At 40.9% G+C, this 18,916-nt stretch overlaps 1 protein-coding gene across 6 annotated transcripts in view; it reads left to right on the plus strand.

Moving 5' to 3' along the window:
• ABCC4 (ATP binding cassette subfamily C member 4 (PEL blood group)) overlaps window positions 1-18,916 on the plus strand; it is a 274,730-nt gene that overhangs the window by 208,307 nt on the left and 47,507 nt on the right. For all 6 annotated transcript variants that reach the window (XM_087435920.1, XM_087435918.1, XM_087435921.1 and 3 more), the window contains 4 exons: window positions 954-1,064; window positions 1,988-2,088; window positions 3,133-3,324; window positions 11,710-11,865. In XM_087435920.1, the coding sequence (XP_087292046.1) occupies window positions 954-1,064; window positions 1,988-2,088; window positions 3,133-3,324; window positions 11,710-11,865 (560 nt within the window). The remainder of the gene's footprint in view (window positions 1-953; window positions 1,065-1,987; window positions 2,089-3,132; window positions 3,325-11,709; window positions 11,866-18,916) is intronic.

Below are 18,916 nucleotides of genomic sequence, written 5' to 3' on the forward strand. Positions count from 1 at the left end.
TAGTACTGTATTGCCTAGGTGTGTAGTAGGTTATACTGTTTAGGTTTGTGTAAGTACACTCCATGCTGTGCACACAATGAGGAAATCACCTAATGATGCAGTTCTGAGAATATATCCCCATCTTTAAGCAATGCATGGCTATAATATATCAGCAAATGACCATGTCTGTGTTCCAATAAAACTTTATTTACAAAAGCAGGCAGTGGGCCATACTTGGCCCACAGGCTGTAGTTTGCTGACTCTTTTTTCAGAGCATGCAGGGTGGCAGAAGTGACTGAGGAAATCAATTTCCTGATTATCAGATTTGCCACCCACTTGATATGTATTATTCTTTGTATCAGTGAAGTTTTTTTCTATGTAGAAATTTCAGAATTTCCTCTAAGTCTATAAAATCCTGGCCCACCTTTCCTAATTTTATTGTACTTTGAAGATAAAATGGCATTTTGAAAGCCACGTGCAGATACTTTTAGTGAGATGGTCATTTAGATACTGGCTCCTAAGGAATAAACTCTGCGTGCAGGGCCTGTAGTAAATATGGAAGGTGCTGGAAACAAAATGGGAGCTGTGTTCTCTGCTGTCGGAGAACTAGGAACAGTCAACCGTGTGAGAGTGTGAGCTTCACGTTGAGGCCCAGCACTGCCAGAAATGCACTGAAGAGACCATTTTTCCATGTTCTGTATGATGATCATATTTCTGTTTATAACTTCTGGGTTGAATTTTTCAATGCATGCTTCCCACAAAGCCACTGCACCGTTCCTATGTGTACCACACATTGTCTTGTGTCACAGCTTAGCTTTCTGGAATCTTCAGGTTCGTTGGGGGTACAACTTTGCTGTCCTGCTTTGTGTAGAAATCTTCTGTAGCTCAAATGGGCAAAATGCTCTTCCTCGTTCGAAGCAGTTAACGTGGTTTTTCTACTTATTCATTATGCTTGCTACGGTTCACAAATCCAGAGGCTTGGTTCTTGTTTTTGACTACATCCCGGTGGTTCGCCGTGCGTCTGGATGCCATCTGTGCCATCTTTGTCATTGTTATTACCTTTGGGTCCCTGATTCTGGCAAAAAGTAAGTGCAGATGTGAATAACTATTTGTGGTATGTTTACAATTTATAGCTGCGTTTACAGTTATTAAATTAAACTCTTGCCACCTTGTCTAACATCGTATACTGTTTAGTTCTAATGAATTGTATTAAAGCATTTGCAGTGGTCAGGTTGGGTGTGATTGCACAGTGTGGCCCATGTAGAGGAGTCACTGGGTCTTGATGAGTTCCTTTTATCTTTCTTTAATGGTTTGAGGCCTATGCCAGTGTAGCAAGCTGACCTTCTGAACTTTCCTGGTAGTGTCTGGTAGTTGTGAGGAGAGAACCAAGTTTACTATTAAGCATTTTGTCCAGCTTAGGACTTTAGGTTTTAGCTTTATGCCTACTCGGATCTCTTGGTTGTAGGCGCCTGGTGCACTGGGTTGAGAAAGATTCTCAGCAGGAAAGAACGTTATCCTCACTGCTCATGGGTACCAGATGAGCAGGCATTGGCATGTATGGCATGAATTTGCCACCCCTAAGTATTCCAGAGTAGCAACAATGAATCACAATATTTAATAATGGAACAAAGAGAGTAGTATTTTAGATTTAAAAGCACTGGCTTTTAGAACCCATTGCCTTATTTTTAGTGGTTTCCAACTGCGGTTGCATTAGACGTAGAAAGTGCAATGATGTAATGGGCCTCAAAACCATAATGATGAAAGTCTGAATAATGACATTATTCTTCAACTGTATAATACTGTCAAGTGTATGTTGATCCTCTTGGGATTAGTAAACTCATTTAATCTTTCTAATTCATAATTTTTTATTTTTCATTGTATCATAGTCTCAATCATTATATGCAAATTATTTAAATATAATCAAAGAGTTTTCTGGGTGAAGTGACACAAGGAGCTGGGCTCAGGGTTAAGGATGGGACTGACTTTATTCCCCTTCTTCCTCATTTAGCGTTGGATGCCGGGCAGGTGGGCCTCACGTTGTCCTACGCCCTCACGCTCATGGGGATGTTCCAGTGGTGCGTCAGGCAGAGCGCCGAAGCTGAGAATCTGGTACTGTTTATCCTAACGTTCCTTAGCCTTTTCAAGTTGCTTTGCCGTTAAATGGCATAAAGGCAATTCTTATGTAAAATATTAAAACTGTTATTTTTACTTTGTAGCTAACAGAGTTTTTTAGATCCTTCCTCCATCTGTTTAAAGTTAATGTAAAATAAAATATATACATCTTTTTCTCAGTCTTATGTATGCAGTGTCAGCGGGTTTTATACTCATCACAAGTCTTCAAATGTAATAAATGTCTCTGTAGGAGGGAGGTTCTGAAATCCTGGAGAGGGTATAAGCTAATTTCTTGGAGGCCTGTTGATTTTTGTTTCTTAATGAATAATTCCTTATACCTGGTAAAAGAAGAATTCAGTGTTTGGAGGTTTTTTGTTTAATTAATAGGTATCTCCCCACACACACACACACACACATTTTAACATTTATTCTTGTATGTTTTGAACAGAAACAGGAGGGCCTAAATTTGCTGGTGTCCCTTTCTGGTAGAGTAAGCGCCTTCTTGGAAGGTGCTAGTCAAAGGTGTTGAGTCATGATTGTTGAGGAGGCCTTAGTCAATATGTAAATCATCTCCTCTTTTGAATATTTGCACCTTCTCCTAAAGGTGGAAAAACAGTGAAAACGAAATCTTTCCATTTTGCTCTTCTAATAGAGTAGAAAGTGACTGATTATTAAAATGAGGTTTGATGACCATTCAGTTTTACTCATCTATGACGGGTGGCCATAAGTATTCTTATTTTTTTTTGACAAAATCCTCGTGTATTTTATTCAGCTGTGACAAGTAGATAAATAAAATCCTAGCATTCGTTTCTCGAATTCTTCTAGTTTTAATATAATGTTGAAGGAAGTAGCTGTAAGTGAAAGTGTTAAAAGACGACGAACGGGTTTATAAATCATCAAAGTCCTCCTCAGACTCCTACTTCCCTCCTGTGGGATATTAAGACCTGAGATATCCTGAGCACAACATTTCATTTACAATCTCTTAACATCCGTAAACAAGACCCTCCACTCTTAACCCATGTGATGTCCTGTGTTTTTCAGATGATTTCAGTGGAAAGGGTGATTGAGTATACAGACCTTGAGAAAGAAGCACCTTGGGAATACCAGAAACGCCCCCCACCGACCTGGCCCCATGAAGGAGTGATTATCTTTGATAACGTTAACTTCACGTACAGTTTAGATGGGCCTCTGGTACTGAAGCACCTGACAGCACTCATTAAATCAAAAGAAAAGGTTTGTTTCAGCTGCCTTGCCTCTTTAAAATTTCGTCTAATGATTTAGCACTATAGCATCTTCTTGTTGGCTTCCCTGTGAATGTGTCCAGGGGACTCTTGGCTCCTCTGTGGATTCAGATTAGACGGGTGATATTATAGGTGAATCTTGGAAACTGACCATAGAATGTGGATACCCACATTTCTTTCCTGTGTTGTGAGCTGCTTCATGGTAGTTGGTGGGCCCTGGTCCCCAGGGCTAGAACTTAACCTGACCCAGGATACTCTATCCGACATCCACTTATTCATGCCTGAGTCTTGGAAGTCAACACTTGCTCCTTGTCAGTAACCCTCCAATATCTATTTGCTGTCGATTCTTACTTCTGTGTATTTCTCAAATCCTCCTCTTCCTCTCTGTGGTGCCCTTGAGATGGCAACGCTCCTCCTCCATCCCTTGGTCTTCTCCACAGACCTGCCCTCCTCTAACCCATACCTTGTTGTCGTTCCCCTGCCCTCCCCGCCACAGACTGCTTCTTTCTGAAACAGATCCGATCTCTCCGCGGCCCCTTGCTAGCTCCTGGCCTGGGCGAGCTGCTGCTGGAACCAGAGCATGGCCCCGGGTACACTCGAGCAGGGGCTGCAAGCCCAGCGCTTCACCACCAGAGAAGAATCCGGAATCCGTGACCCAGTCAGGCTGAGGAACCAGAGCCCCCAGTTGGAGGCAGTAAAGGGCCCAGAGACCCCCTCAAAGTCGATGAAAGGAAACCCAAAGGGGCAGGAGATGATACACATGGGAGAGGGCTGAGAGCTGTGTGACCTGGTCCTGCCAGTGTCTGAGTCTGCCGCCAGTGTTCCTTTCACCTGGACAAGGCAGCAGGAAGCTCTTCTCTCACCTGCCTCCCCAGCCTCGACCCCTAACATGCGCACACCCTTGCGGTTGGGTGGTATAGGTTCTCCCAAAGCATCATGTCCCCCCTGCTCCCAGTGTGTGCACGTGCCTCTCTACCTCAGAGACCTTCCCTTCTGTCATCTGGCTGGGGAGTCTCCTCGTTTTCAGCCAGCTCTAACATATCTGCCTCTGTGAGACCCTCAGTTCTTCCACAGCATCTTATCTATTCTTTTAAGATAGTATTTATGGTACACCGGTGTTCAAAGTAGCATTATTCACAGTAGCCAAAAGGTGGAAGCAACCCAAGTGTCTGTCGACGGATGAATGGGTAAACAAAATATGGTGTATACATGCAGTGGAATATTATTCAGCTTTAAAAAGGAAGGAAATTCTGACACATGGATGAACCTTGAGGACATTATGCTAAATGAAATAAGCCTGACACAAAAGGACAAGTACTGTATGATTCCACTTATATGAGGTTCCTAGAATAGTCAAATTCATAAAGACAGAAAGTAGAATGGTAGTCGCTAGGGGGTAGGGAAATGGGGAGTCGTTGTTTAATGAGTGCAGAGTTTCAGTTTTGCAAGGCCAAAAGAATTCTGGCAGTTGGTTGCACAACAGTGTGAATGTACTTAACATGACTGAACTATACACTTAAAAAATGGTTAAGTTGCTATCCCAGGTTTTTGATAAAATCCAAGATAGCTTGGATGGAGATGGGAGCAGGGATCCAGAGGAAAGACAGAAAAAACTTGCCTATTTATCCTATCCCACTCTAATCTTACCTTCACTGTGTATTTCTTAACTCTTATGTTCTTCATGTGGGTAGTAATTTACATTATTTTGACTGTGTTTATTAAATTCAGTAAATGTTTATTTAGTAAAAAAAAAAAAAAAAAGGTTAAGTTGGTAAATTTTATGTGTATTTTATCACAATTAAAAAATAAATGGGGGCTGGCCCAGTGGCGTAGTTGTTAGGTTCACACGCTCCGCTTTGGCGGCCCGGAGTTTGCGAGTTCGTGTCCCTGGCGCAGACCTGTGCGCCACTTGTCAAGCCATGTGTGGCAGCATCCCACGTACAAAATAGAGGAAGAATGGGTACAGATGTTAGCTCAGGGCTAATCTTCCTCAGCCAAAAGAGGATTGGCAGCAGATGTTAGTTCAGAGCCAATCTTCCTCACCAAAAAATAAAATAAAGTAAAAACAATAGCACTTATGGCATGCTTTGTAATTTTGGGTCTGTATCTCACTGTACCCTGAGGCTTCTTCAAGTCAGAGAGCATCTTATTTTCATCTTTGTTCCCCAGAAAATGGCATTCTGCAGGGCACATAGTGGGTGCTGAGGGGCTGCTGGCTGGGAGAGTGAGTGAGTAACATGCAGATATGAAGCAACCAGTAACAGAAACTTACCCACAAGACAACTCCTGTAAACAACCAATTACCTAGATATGTTAAATACTTTAAGAACTACTCTTTTTAAACTCTCTCTCTACCACAGACCCATTTAGTGGACTACAGCCGTAATTTAATGGATGATACCCTTGTGACATGAAAGAATAAATGTTCAACTTAATGCCCAAATGATACCCAGGGAGCAGCATTAGTAAGTCACATGGCAAAAGCTGGCTCCTAATTATTTCCAGTTTCATTGTAGATGGGTAAGAAGGTGAGGACAGCTGTGTCAGGAAGACATTAAATGCAGCTCCTGATGTAACTCTGTCCCCAAGCACACTGTAAGGGATGTTTGTGTACTCACAGACAGTGTGTCCCTCAGATTTCACGTTGTAAACGTAATTCTGTTAATGTGCACATGTCTTAAATTTCCCTGGAAGCCATAAAATATAAATTATCAAAGAAACTGTGTAGTACAACTTAGAAACATAACAGATTTGTATTCTTCAATTTTAAACCCCCAGATCATTGGATTATCTGAGATTCTAAAATGAGGGAAAATTGAACTTGGAGACTGAATTATAAGAACTACAATAACTCGACTCTTGATTTGTGTTCTGGTCCATTTGCAGTATCACCTTTAGCTCCATTTATGTGTTGAGAGATTATATCCAGGCAGCGTCGTCATGAAATGATTTTACTCTGCCTGTGTGGGTCCCAGGCTTGTCTCCTCCACACCTGTCCCAGCCCCCGTTATTCTGGGACACCGCTTTGGTGTCGAATTTGATTGAGACAGGCTTGCAGGGGAGGACATGGGAATGTGCCAACCCAGCAGAAATGATGCTTTATTTTTTCAGTCTTTTCCTCTGCTGTCCAGACTCCTGGAAGTTACAGTAAACAGGAAAATGTCATGGGTATGAAGCAGGTTTCTAATTCATGGAAGAAATAGCAAGTAAAAATAAAGAACCAGAATGAGGTAAATAGCACCCTAGGCTTCCTGGTTAGATTCTAAACACTGGCTGCGTTTTTCATTTAGATGATTTTGTGGTTGATTTGATCATTTTAGAGAGTACTGGGCCATTTTAAAGCATTTTCCAGCTCTAGAGGTAGATTGGTTTTGGTTTGTTATTTTTTTTCTTGCTCAGAGCTATTACTTGGATAATACATTTTTACAGATGTGTACTAGACCTTGCTATAATGTGCAAAAATATTAGTTTCCTACATTTTCATCTTCTTTTACATAATATTTTCTCAGAAACCCCTCCCCTCACTCCCAGATTGTCCCGCTGCCCCTGCCGGCTTTCTGGTTCCTTGCTATGCAAACTGTGTAGCCAGGGCCAGCAACACCTGCATCACCTGGGAGCTTCTTAGAAATGCAGAATCTCAGGCCCACCCAGACCTCTTGACTGAGAATCACATTTGAGGATGCCCCAGTAAAGTCATCTTTCCCCCATAGGCAATTTTTAATGACTGATAATCTGTGATTTCCAAGAAATGTCCTTTGACGATTTGAAATTGAGCTCATGAATTACCCCAGCCCCTCTTGTGACTGAGCAGGAGGCTCTAGAAAGTTCTATGGCACTTACCACCCTACAGATGTATTTACTTTTATATTCTGCACATTGTGACTTTACATTATTACTTAATGTGTGATTCCAAGTTTGTGTGTTTGTGTCTTTTTAGTCTAGTCTGTCTTCATCACACACAGCTTTCTTCCTGCTGTCTAGCCTTCCTCATACCAGCCTCCTGTAGAAGCTAGAGGTATTTCACCACGGGCTGGGCCCCGCCTGGGCCCGGAGTCAGAGACAGCCAAGCGTAGCATTATCTTTGACCACTTGATGGGATCAAAAATTAGTCTCACTGCCCCAAGCAGGGCAGTAGGTCTGTCTGGCCTGTTTCCCAGGTACCATGTGCCCCACTTAGCTGCATGTTTCTCTCCTAGTCGCAGCTGTGGGTGCCACTTCTTCCTGCTGACAACTAGCCCATCCCACCTCGGGTACCCTCTTTGCTCAGAGATGTTGGCTTTCTTGTCCCACCTGCCGCATTGTACCCACCTGCATCCACATGATGCTTTAAATGTCTGACAGTAGGATCTGTATGGTAGGCCAGTTCCTTTAACCACAACCACACCTCTCTCCACTTTCGCTCTTCTTGCTAGGCAGAGGGCCGTGATAAGGTGCCATCCAAGTGATAAGGAAGCCATAAGCAGAGTGGGCAAGAGGCAGGTAGACCTGGGTTTGAGTCCCATCCTGCACTTAACAGGCTCTATTATTTCAGACAGGCTAATTAATCTTATTAAGCCTTGATTGTCTCTTCTGCAAAATGAAAGTAATAGGACCTAGCCTCTAGGGTTGTTGTACAACTTAGACGAGATAAGACGTGTAAAGCACCTAGTACCGAGACCAGCACTAACTAAGCGCCGGGACGATAGCTGTCCTTATCATAGGGAGTAAAATGACCATAACTACTTATGCTGCGTAAATTCTCTGCCCTGTGAACGTGAGAGATTGGCCATTTGCAAATGTATTTATGGTTATAGGCTCTATCTGCCATGTTTGTGTTCTCTGTCCAGCTTATCGTATACCTAAATGATATGGTAATACATTTTCCATAAATTTCTCCAGCCTGAATTAAACTTCTCAACTCTCTATGAAATGCCTATTTTGCACAGGACACCACAGGTAATACAGATAATACAAGGGTGAATCCAGTATGGATCCCGCTTTTCATGCATATAGTCCAGTAGAAGAAACAAGGTAGTATAAAAATGACCACTACATTAGATGGAAGGAGGTCACAATTCTTATGGAAGTTTAGAAAAAGGTGACATGACATCTGTTAGGGCGAGAGAAGTCCACATGAGGGAACAGGTAGAGCATTTCCAAAGAATTAGGCCTGTGAGACAGACTTTGTGACATGCGGTTAGGATTTCCGCAGGTGGGAATGCATGTGAAAGGCATTCCTGGTGGTGGGACCAGCGTAAGCAAAGGCAGAATGCTGTGAATCAGCAAGTGAAGGATTAGGCGCCTGCAGAGCACACAAGGAAATGAACTGCCAGGTGTGTAACGCACATTTCCACTTTCATTCCTCACAACTACTAGTAATCCCAAGGAAGCTGACTGGTGGAGCTTAATGCTAGAGAGGTTAGCTGGATGGTTTAGTAGAAGAGACATCCTGGGGTGGTGTGACCAGCAGAGAGCTGTCTTTCAGAAGTTTAATCTGAGAAGTGAGTGCACGTGGACTGTCGTGGGAAGATGCGGGAGGCAGGAAGCCAGTAGCTGTTGTGTACTCCTAGCAAGATGTAATGGGGAAAGTGATTCCACTTTTTGGAATCAAGCTGATGTTGATTAAAACAAAGTTAAAACACCAGGTCTGTGAATATGCAGGGAAATGGGTGGGAGTTGAAACTGGTATTGTATTTCTGGAGGGTAGTTTGGCAGTACATAACAGCCTCCTTTGGAAATGTTCATACCTGTTTCTCAGCAATTCCACATCTAAGAATTTATCTTAAGGAAATAATTAAGGTTGCTTGCAAAGATTTAGCTTCAAGGATGTTTTAACACAGAGTTATTTATAACAGCAAAATATTGGAGACAGACTAAATATCCATAAATACGGAGTTTAAGTAAATGATCATATATACTGTAATATTATGTGGCCATTAGAATAAATATTTTTATGAAATATTAAATGAAAACAGATTATAATAATATGTTCATATTAATCCCATTTTGTTTAAATATATGAGCTTGTGTCTTTAGGCACACACACACAAATCCAGAAAGAAAATACATCAATGTCTTAAGAATAGTTATATCAGCGTGTAGGGGTTATGGCTAATATTTATTGACTTCATATTCATTTGCACTGATTATGGTTAAGAAAAGACTTGATTTTGTTTTTTAAAAGGTAATTCAGCCTTGTACTCAGTGAGCACTGTAGGCATTAAAATGAGGGGACTGTCATGAAATGTGGTAGAAGTAGGATCTTGAGGGCTTGGCGCCATCCTGGACTGGGAGAAAGCTGGAAGTAAGGTGGACGTTTTGAGCCCGTGAGCCTGGGAAAGAAATTATGAGATGAAAATGGAAAAGTCAGCAGAAGCAGCTGTTTTGATTGGGGCATTGGGTATTGATCATGCTGAGTTTGATGTGTGAAGCGAGATCCGGGTACGAATGTCTAACGTGTTGGTGTGGTCGTCAGAGAACCTTGGCCTAGTTGAGAAAACATAAAGGGGTGGTTGCAAAGCAGCTAAAATAACAAGACTGTCTCAAAGTGTCTCTTTGGGGTTGTGAGTGTAAACTTGCTGATGTTGATGATATGCTCCATGGGCAATTGGTAAAACCCATGGTGACATGTGAGAGACTCAGGCCATAGCCTTGATGACTGAACAGCAGAGAGAAATAGCCAGAGCCAGGTTTGCTGTGAGTTGCCTTTTTCTTATTATTCTCACTTGAGTTTGGAGCTCACAGTCTGGGGGTCGTGGGCAGCCCTCAGTGCCCCCTGCCATATCTCGGCTGTTTACCAACAGTCTGCAAATGTTCCAGTTTGCACAGATGGATCAGTTTCAGTAGCGCTGATGGCACAGGGACATCTGCACATTCTTGGAGACATGGTTCTTGTCTCTGTCTTGATGTGTGTTGATTTACATAGAACACCCAGAAGTACATAGACACACGCCGGAGTCGCGCATGTACGTACTAGGACCTATCTGTATGCAGAAATTGGCCCGTCTGTGAGATATAAATGAGGCCTTACCATAAGGTACAAAATGGCTACGAAGGTAATAGAATTAGCTAAAGCCATTTTTCTTTAACATTGCATCTTGATAAATTCCTTTTTGAAATGCCATTATTATTTTATAGATTAAGCCTTAAAACTTTGGCGGTATTCAAATGAGAAAATATGTCAAGTTCCCACCATATAATCAGTGCTCAGAAAGGTTTAGTTCTTCTCTCTTTAAAGCCAGGAGTTTTTAAAATTGACTCAATTAATTTACAAATGATTGAAAGCATGTCTTATGCCCCTCTTTGATTCTAGATTCCTAAGCAGACATGATATCGCTTGGGAAGCTCCCACTAGGGAATTTGCAGTTGGGCAAGCTCATTGGTAAAAAAGGCCAATTTCTGCATCCAGGTTTAAAGGCACACAGCTAAAAGCCAGTTATTACAATACAGTTTCATTCCTGATCAGCATTTTACCTGCATTATATTGATCTTTGATCTTATTGTCAGAATACTTAATTTCTCTCTGCTTTGGTTTTATTAACTAGACTGATACTTGAAACGTATCTTTCTCAAGGGGCAGTTGTAGGTATTAATTGGTTTGTAAAGGCCTTTTGAACTGCTCAGATGAAAGGCCCCGTGTAAATAGCAAATGTTATTTGTGTTGATGGTGTTGTTGTTGATCTCATTATGTGTATTTTGGCTACTTGCTACTGTCTTTTAAGACACTTAGACCTGCATTTTAAAATTTGAAGATGTTTCCTTTCAGGAGAGAACATAACCAGATATTTAACATCCAGAAGTGATGTAGTTTTGATAGTTTCTCTACCAAAGAATAACTCCTCTTAAATGATAGAACTCTGGGAAAAATGAATACTTGTTTATGTATAACACTTCTGACTTGACTTGTTGACATCTATATAAAGTTATACAAGCAATTCTCAAGGTTCAAAATACCAAGACACTACGAATAAAGCTAGTTTAAAAGCTGACTTCTTTTTGACCACCTGGGAGGCTGCTGGCTTTTCACTGCCAGTAGATTGATTCTGTTATTTTTAACTTTTCTTTAGATCAGTGGATCTCAAGCAGGGGCAATTTGCCCTCCGCCCGCCAAGGAGGCATTTGTCAATGTCTGACATTTTTGGTTGCCACAAGTTGGGAGGTGCTACTGGTATCTGTTAGGTAGAGCCCAGGGATACTGGTAAACGTCCTGCAGTGCACAGGACAGCCCCCCACAACAAAGAATTATCTGGCCCAAAATGTCAACAGTACTAAAGCTGAGAAACTCTTCCAGACTACATTCAGTATAGGACTTTCTTAATTCATCTTCAGCAACCAAAGTTTCTCCTGGGTCTGTTGTATATTATTGTTCCTTCTTAATTCCTCCTGGATCTCTCTGCAGGTTGGCATTGTGGGAAGAACAGGAGCTGGAAAAAGTTCCCTCATTTCGGCCCTTTTTAGATTGTCAGAACCCGAAGGTAAAATTTGGATTGATAAGATCTTGACAACCGAAGTTGGACTTCACGATTTAAGGAAGAAAATGTCAATCATACCTCAGGTATGCAAGTCCGAGCATTCTCACATGTTCTTTTTAGAAGTGCACCTAGGTTTAATTGCTTTTCATTTTATTGCTTTTTTTTTAATTGAACAAAGAGTTGATCCTTTTCCCCCAATAGAGCATATTTTTAACAGCAGGTACTTTCATCAGATACCAGGTTTTGTTTGTTTGTTCATTTGTTGTGTGTGTGTATATGTGAGATTTAAGAAGTTACCCAGATAGATTTCTGGACTCAGACTTCCCCAGGTACCACAGTTTTATCCACTGATAACCACATAATTTTGAGAGCAAAATGATAAATGGTTTGTTTAGCACTCAAGAGGTTTCTATAGGGAAACATGGATTTGAAGTGTCTTAATGATGAAATTTTGCTGTAGGAAATAAAGCTACCTTTTTAAAGGTGATTATCTCCGTGGAGGGCTTTCTGTGAAACTGTGGGGCTTTGAGAATTACAGAGTGTGTACATGCTTTGTGGAGACTTTTAGAATCTAGCCATTAGTAAATGATTTTAACCAGGGAGGCAGTACAGAATAGTGAGGAAGAACACGGGCCCAGGAATTCCATCTCTCTGCACTTGTTTTCTCTCCCTTACAAAGCAGCTAATACCTTACAGTGTCAACTCCTAGATCTGGTGTGAGGACTAAACAGGTCAGTGCGTGTGGAGTGCTTCTCACAGACCCAGTGCGTGGTTGCTCTGATAGTGGAAGGTTGAATTGACCATGTCTTCCTGGGCTCTGATTCTGTTTTCTTTTATTCTGCTTCTTAAAGAAGTATGACTTTCAGGAAGTGTTCTAGAGACTGGATTATATGCACAGTAGAAGCTCCTGTCATTCCTTGTGGTTCGTCCACTCAAGATAAATTCAGAAAATATTTATTGACCAATTACTGCCCTCCATGTACATAGTCAAGGGCAACATAGGCCCTATGCCCACCGGCCTGGGCCTCACGTCTTCTGTCCTTCCCTCTGCTTTGACACATACATACTCAACCCCAGACTTGCTGATGTTTTTTCTTTTTAAATTTTGGGTTTTTTTTAACACTCTGCCATTATCTGGCCATCAAGGGAGTTTGAGAAACACACACACACACACACACACATACTCTCTTGAGATGAGAATCACAGAGAGGAGATGACAAAGAGAGCCAGGTAAAGGTGCTTCCCAGCATGTGGATGTAAAGAGCTCTGAATTGCCTGTTTATTAGGAAGTACACAGAACATGACACCCAAAGGAAAGGAAAATGTGGAATTATATCTTCTGACCAAGTAGAGCTACTACTACCTGCCACTGACCTCTGAAATAATTGGAATTATTTTGAAATCAAGATATCCCTTTCAGAACCACCATGAGATGCCACCTCACACACATTAGGATGGCTACTATCAAACACACAGAAAATAACAAGTGTTGGCGAGGATGTGGAGAAATTGGAACCCCTATGCATGGCTGATGGAAATGTACAATGGTACAGCCACATTTTCCTGTGGAAAACAGGATGGAGGTTCCTCAAAAAATTAAAAACAGAATTGTCATATGATCCAGCCATTCTGCTCCTGGGTATAAACCCAAAATAATTGAAAGCAGGGTCTTAAAGAAATATCTGTGCATGCATGTTCATAGTAGCATTATTCACAAGAGCAAAAAGGTGAGAGTAACCCAAGTGTCCCTTGATAGATGAATGGATAAACAAAATGTGGTATATCCATACAATGGAATATAATTCAGCCTTAAAAAGGAAGGACATTCTGATGCATGCTACAACATAGATGGACCTTGAGGACATTATGCTAAGTGAAATAAGCAGACACAAAAGGACAAATACTGTATGATTCCACTTATATGAGGTACCTAGAGTACTCCGATTTACGGAGACAGGAAGTAGAATGGTGGTTGCCAAGGAGTATGTGGAGGTAGCAAACGGGGAGTTGTTGTTTAATGGATATAGCGTTTCACTTTTGCAAGATGAAAGGAGCCTGTGACTGGATGATGGTGATGGCTGTACAACAATGTGAATGTATTTAATACCACTGAGGTCTACACTTAAAAATGGTGAAGATGGTAAATTTTGTTATGTGTATTTTACCACAATTAAAAAAAATTTTTTTTTTAAAGATATCTCTTTCAAGAAAAATGGGAAGAACATACAATCCCTGTATTTAAAGGTTCCCTCTGGTTATTAGATTCATAACTTAGTGATTACAGTAGAAAATATGAGCTTAAATTCCTAAGTTTTAGATTTTGGTTGTACCCATCTCTGAAATGGGCCAAATGAGATTAGTTAACAGAAATAATGGGTGTGTCTGTAAAGTACTTTCATATCTTTGGATGAAAGGATCTAGAAATGTGTCCCATGTTACTTTTAATACTTCTTAATAAGAAATAGTTGTGTGCTTGTGTACATAAAAGAACTTTATAAGTAAAGAAATAACGTTAGATGATTCTTGGCTCTGCCGGTAATGTTTTGGAAGCACATCTGAGCAAAGACTAAATATACCTTGACATCACCAGGCTTTGGTTCTGTTCCACAGGTTTCCACCCTACTTTTGAGCAGCCTCTATGTATATACTCCAGGGAGCGTGCTTACAAAACAGTGCTAAGCTTTGTATCCATGCAGATAATGATCACCAACCATTGTAAACACAGAACCTTTATTTTTTCACCTTACATGCCTTTGTCTCCAAGGCGTGATGTTGGTTGAGAAAAGAAAGAGAATCTAGGGAGACCTTGCGATGTGTCAAGGGTCTCAGGAAACCATTCAGGAGGCAGCCAGGGATAGAATCTTTCAGAGTGCAGACGGAGTGTCAGCACGACCCACATTTTTATTCTAGCTCTGTCTCATGTGAGCGTGTGACCTTGATGAAGTCACTCAGCCTCCAAGCTTCAGTTTGCTCGTCCTTGCAGGGCTAGTAATTACCACCTCACAGATTTGTTGTGAAGATTTACCTGGATAAGAAAATGTTTGTGGCCCCGTGCTTGGTTTTTAGGAATGCTCAGTAAATAGTAACTGGTATTATTAAGGATCGCAGTACTGGCCTTTTGGATATTATTACTACTTTAGTTAAAAATAACAACACATTCTGGAAGGACTTTGCTCTGTAATTTCTATTTATGCTTTTGTGGTCCTTGGCGATTTTCTTTTCGTTTATTGCTTATAATATAAACCAAATTGTTTACATAAATTTAAAGAGTGAAGCAAAGAAAATGAGTGCAACAGTAGTTCTAGGGAAAAGCGTAACAGAGAAATCTATCCAGCTCTGTCCCATAAGGAACAGGAGGGGAGAAGATCACTTGTTTTTTCTGTCTCTGCTCCTACCAGGGTTGTTTCCTGACCACTGCTCTGTATCCCACCAGTACGTTGCATGTTGCATTCCGCCACGAAGAGCCCTGGCATTTTTTCTCAGCCCTTCCCACATTCCTGGCTAATTTTTTTACCTCTCCTTGAGGACAGGGGCTGTGTCTCTCATTTGTCTTGCTCTAGTACTTGTTGCAGTTCCTGACAAGTGACACAAGTGTTAATAATAATTCCTAATCTTTGTGGAATCCTTAATACATTTTAGTCTCTTTCCCTATTATCTCCCACGTAATCCTTTCAACAACTCTGTTGTTATCCTTATCTGATAGATTTAAAAACTGAGGCATAGTGAGTTTAACCCACTTACCAGGTAAGCGGTGGAGCCAGGGTTCAAATTTACTTCAGGGAGATTCCCAACTGCAGATCTTGAGCAGCTGACTGCTCTGCTGCGGACCTGAACACGCTGCTGACTGCGGTCCACAGTGAGAACTGCTTTGTATGATTCTGTGCATGCATGTGCACGCACACACACCAATACAAAGAGTTCACAAAACAATATTACTCTTACTTGGTGCTCAGCACTGTGATATTTTCTATTATATCCATTTTATTCTAGTTCATATAAAAGATAAAATGATGGTCGTGAGGCACAAAATTAATTTCATGATCCATTGGTTGCACCTGCAGTTTGAAAAACACTGCCCCTCACTGTCCTCCGTGTGTGGCTGGGCTTCTGGTACCTGTTAGCACCACGCCAGGAGCTTTGTGTATGTTCCAGATTTTCACAGCAGCCCTACAAGGTTAGCCCCATTTTCCAGTAAGGAAACTGAGGCTTAGGGAGATTAAGAACTTCCCTGAGTCAAACAGCTAATAAGCAGTGGAATCAGAACTCAGGACTTTCTTGACTCCAAATATATATATATTTTTTAGGCAATGTTTGTTGAACTAAGTGACATTCTCCTTAGATATTTTACCCACTTTTTTCTATCACCTCAAAAAAGAGTCCCGAGAACCATAAAAAAAAGAATAAATGTAGAGCGAAGTCAGAAGATATTTCTCCTAGTGCTGTGTCCCTCCTTTGGACAGTTTGGTGGTTTTGAAAGACTAAATTGTTTGTGACTTTTGCCAAAAAACTCAAGGCACGTTTCTAAAAGAAAATCACTTGAGAAACGAGTTTATTAACTTATGTGTCACGGGCTAGTAAGTATCAGGAGGAGGTACTCAGAATCTTACCTTGCCGGAGCCAAGAGCCCTTTCTCTTCGCAATGTCTAACTGGCTGCAGTGGTGGAGTCTGTTGGCCTAGTTACTTGAAGTTACTTGTCTGTACTGTAGAAAGCTTATATATGTCTTCCCCTTAAAATGCCTAGGAAGTGGTGTTGCTTGTGTCTCAATACCTTGATTTAGGGAACCTAGGAAGTTGAGAGCAGACTCTGTCAAGGGGGACCCAGTGCTGCTTCCTTGGTTCCTGGATTCGGTGAGCCAGGCCTGCATCATCTTCCCTGGCTCCCTGCTCACTGTGGTCCTGGGTGCAGCAGTGAGTTTTCCTGATAGTCCCTCTCTCTTCCAGGCTCATCCCTGTCGCTCTTGACCCCACCATGAGCTGGTGAGAATTGGGGAAAATGTGATAGCAGCAAGGACCTGGATAGGAGCAGAGGCAGGGGGGTGGTGACATACGCAATCAGGGGCCAGTCCTGGAGGGAACCTTCAAAATCAAATACTATATTCTTAAGAATATGCTCCTCAATTTGCGTTCAGAATCTCAGGAATAAGCGAAAAATGAAAGCACTTGCTAAATAATTTCCTTAAACAGGTAGCTGAAATGTATGCTTCCTTTGTGTTCCCGACCCAAAATAGTTAAATATGTTCCCCAAAGAGAACACCAAGATGAGATTATATTCAGAGAATAGCTTGCTTATCTGAAAGGATCTGGAAAAATGGATTTCAAAACGTCTTTGGATGGATTCTCTACACCCAGAGCCCCTGTCCTATTGGCACAAGGAGAATGTTTTCAATTGAAGAGCGATTCCATGCAAATTCAGTGTTTATGATAGCACTCCAAGGGCTGGCACAGATCAACAGCTGTCATCTTTATCATGATTAAACAGATTCGCTTTTTATGTTTAAGAGATTTTTTTAAATCAAAGCAAAACCTTGGTATTTTTTAAACAATGCACTCTGCTCTTTTGGTGTTTCCATCCCCTGGGTTTTCTTCAGGAGGTTGAAAAAGATTAACTAGAGCTATCTCTTTAAGACTTCTTGATTACCTGGTTTTCTTTCCCTTTTTTTCTTGTTGAGAACAAAACTCAAAGAGAGAAGAGGTGGGTATGCTGTTACTAGTAAAGAAATACAACTGGATTCTAGCCTAATGCGACTGGCCCTTTGTTTCTGACACTGAAGTCTTCATTAGAGCTGGTGGGACCACTCCCCGGCTCTCCTGACCTTTTTGTATCGAAAGAGGACTTTACACGACTTAAATTCTTTTTCCTTTGTTGGCGAACAATGTTCTTTTCTTCTGAATATTGATGATGATCGGTTCATTCAGAGGCTACAGGATTAGGTGGAAAAAAAAAAGGAAAACCAGGGTTTAAAGTGACTTCAGGTGATTCCCTCCTTGAAAAAGGGAGATGAGCTGCCCTTAATAAAAGTTCTGAGGTTAGAAATGAAAATGTAGCTCTTAGGGCTCGAGGAAGCAGAGCAGCAGCTACTCTGGAGGGTGTATGTGCGAGAGGGCAGTTTCCTGGTTTGGGACTGAAATGATGAGGATAAAGTCAAGTCTGTTTTATCTGGCTCGTTTGTAACCACTTGTATGGTATTTGTCTCCGTCCTGGGTCGTGTTGAGTATCTGAAGGTTAGTGGGTAGGGTTTCTTCTTAGGATAATGAGACGCTTGTCTTCCAGCAGCGTATACACAAGGTCTAGTAGGACGGTGGTTTTCAGTCTTGCCGTTGTGTTGAGGGATTATCAATTTACTACACTAAATGCTTTGATTCAGACTGGCCCTTTTTGGGTCACACACCTAATATGAACTTGTGTTATGTTAGTAACAAAGGAATAATTACTACTGAATATGGCACAAAGGATAAAAAAAAAATGTATAAACTTTAAACCGTGATGAAAAACAGGTTTGAAACTAATGCTTCATTTAAAATATTACATTGAACAAGAACATTTGTTTTTCTGACTGTGCCAGTCCAGCTAACTCTTATTAAATAGGGTTTAATTGTGTACCGTAAGAAAAAATATACTTAGGCTAATAAATTTAGTGTATATTTACATGAAGGTTGTATGCGCTACCATAAATCTCTACACCAAAATATTCTGCCTGCAAACATTTTTACGACACTTATTTGTAAGATTAGTTTATTAACTTCATTGCTTAGAGGTGGGTACTTTAAATAATAATATCTATCACAATTGATAATTAATTTGACCCTTATCTGCTCTTTCGGTATGTGTCTACTGTGAGCATTTTTATTACCTTTTGTAGATAATATACTGGTTTTTTATTTGGCAAGTGGATGAAAGTAGAATGAGTAGAAACTAAAATGCACACCATGCATCAAACACATTGGCACGTTAAAACAGACATTATTAACAAATTGCCTGCTGGTTTTAAAGAAAAATATAGCTTCAGTCAGTTAATGTTTTAATAAATCATTCTTTTCATTCAACAAATTTAGACTGAAATTTTACTCATTTGGGAATATATAGTTGGCATGTCATAACAGAGAAATATTTGTATTTACTAAACTATTTTCTT

The sequence above is a fragment of the Ceratotherium simum genome, chromosome 10, assembly GCF_057802395.1.
Source record: "Ceratotherium simum simum isolate JZ-2026a chromosome 10, ASM5780239v1, whole genome shotgun sequence".
In the NCBI taxonomy this organism is placed as follows: Eukaryota; Metazoa; Chordata; class Mammalia; order Perissodactyla; family Rhinocerotidae; genus Ceratotherium; species Ceratotherium simum.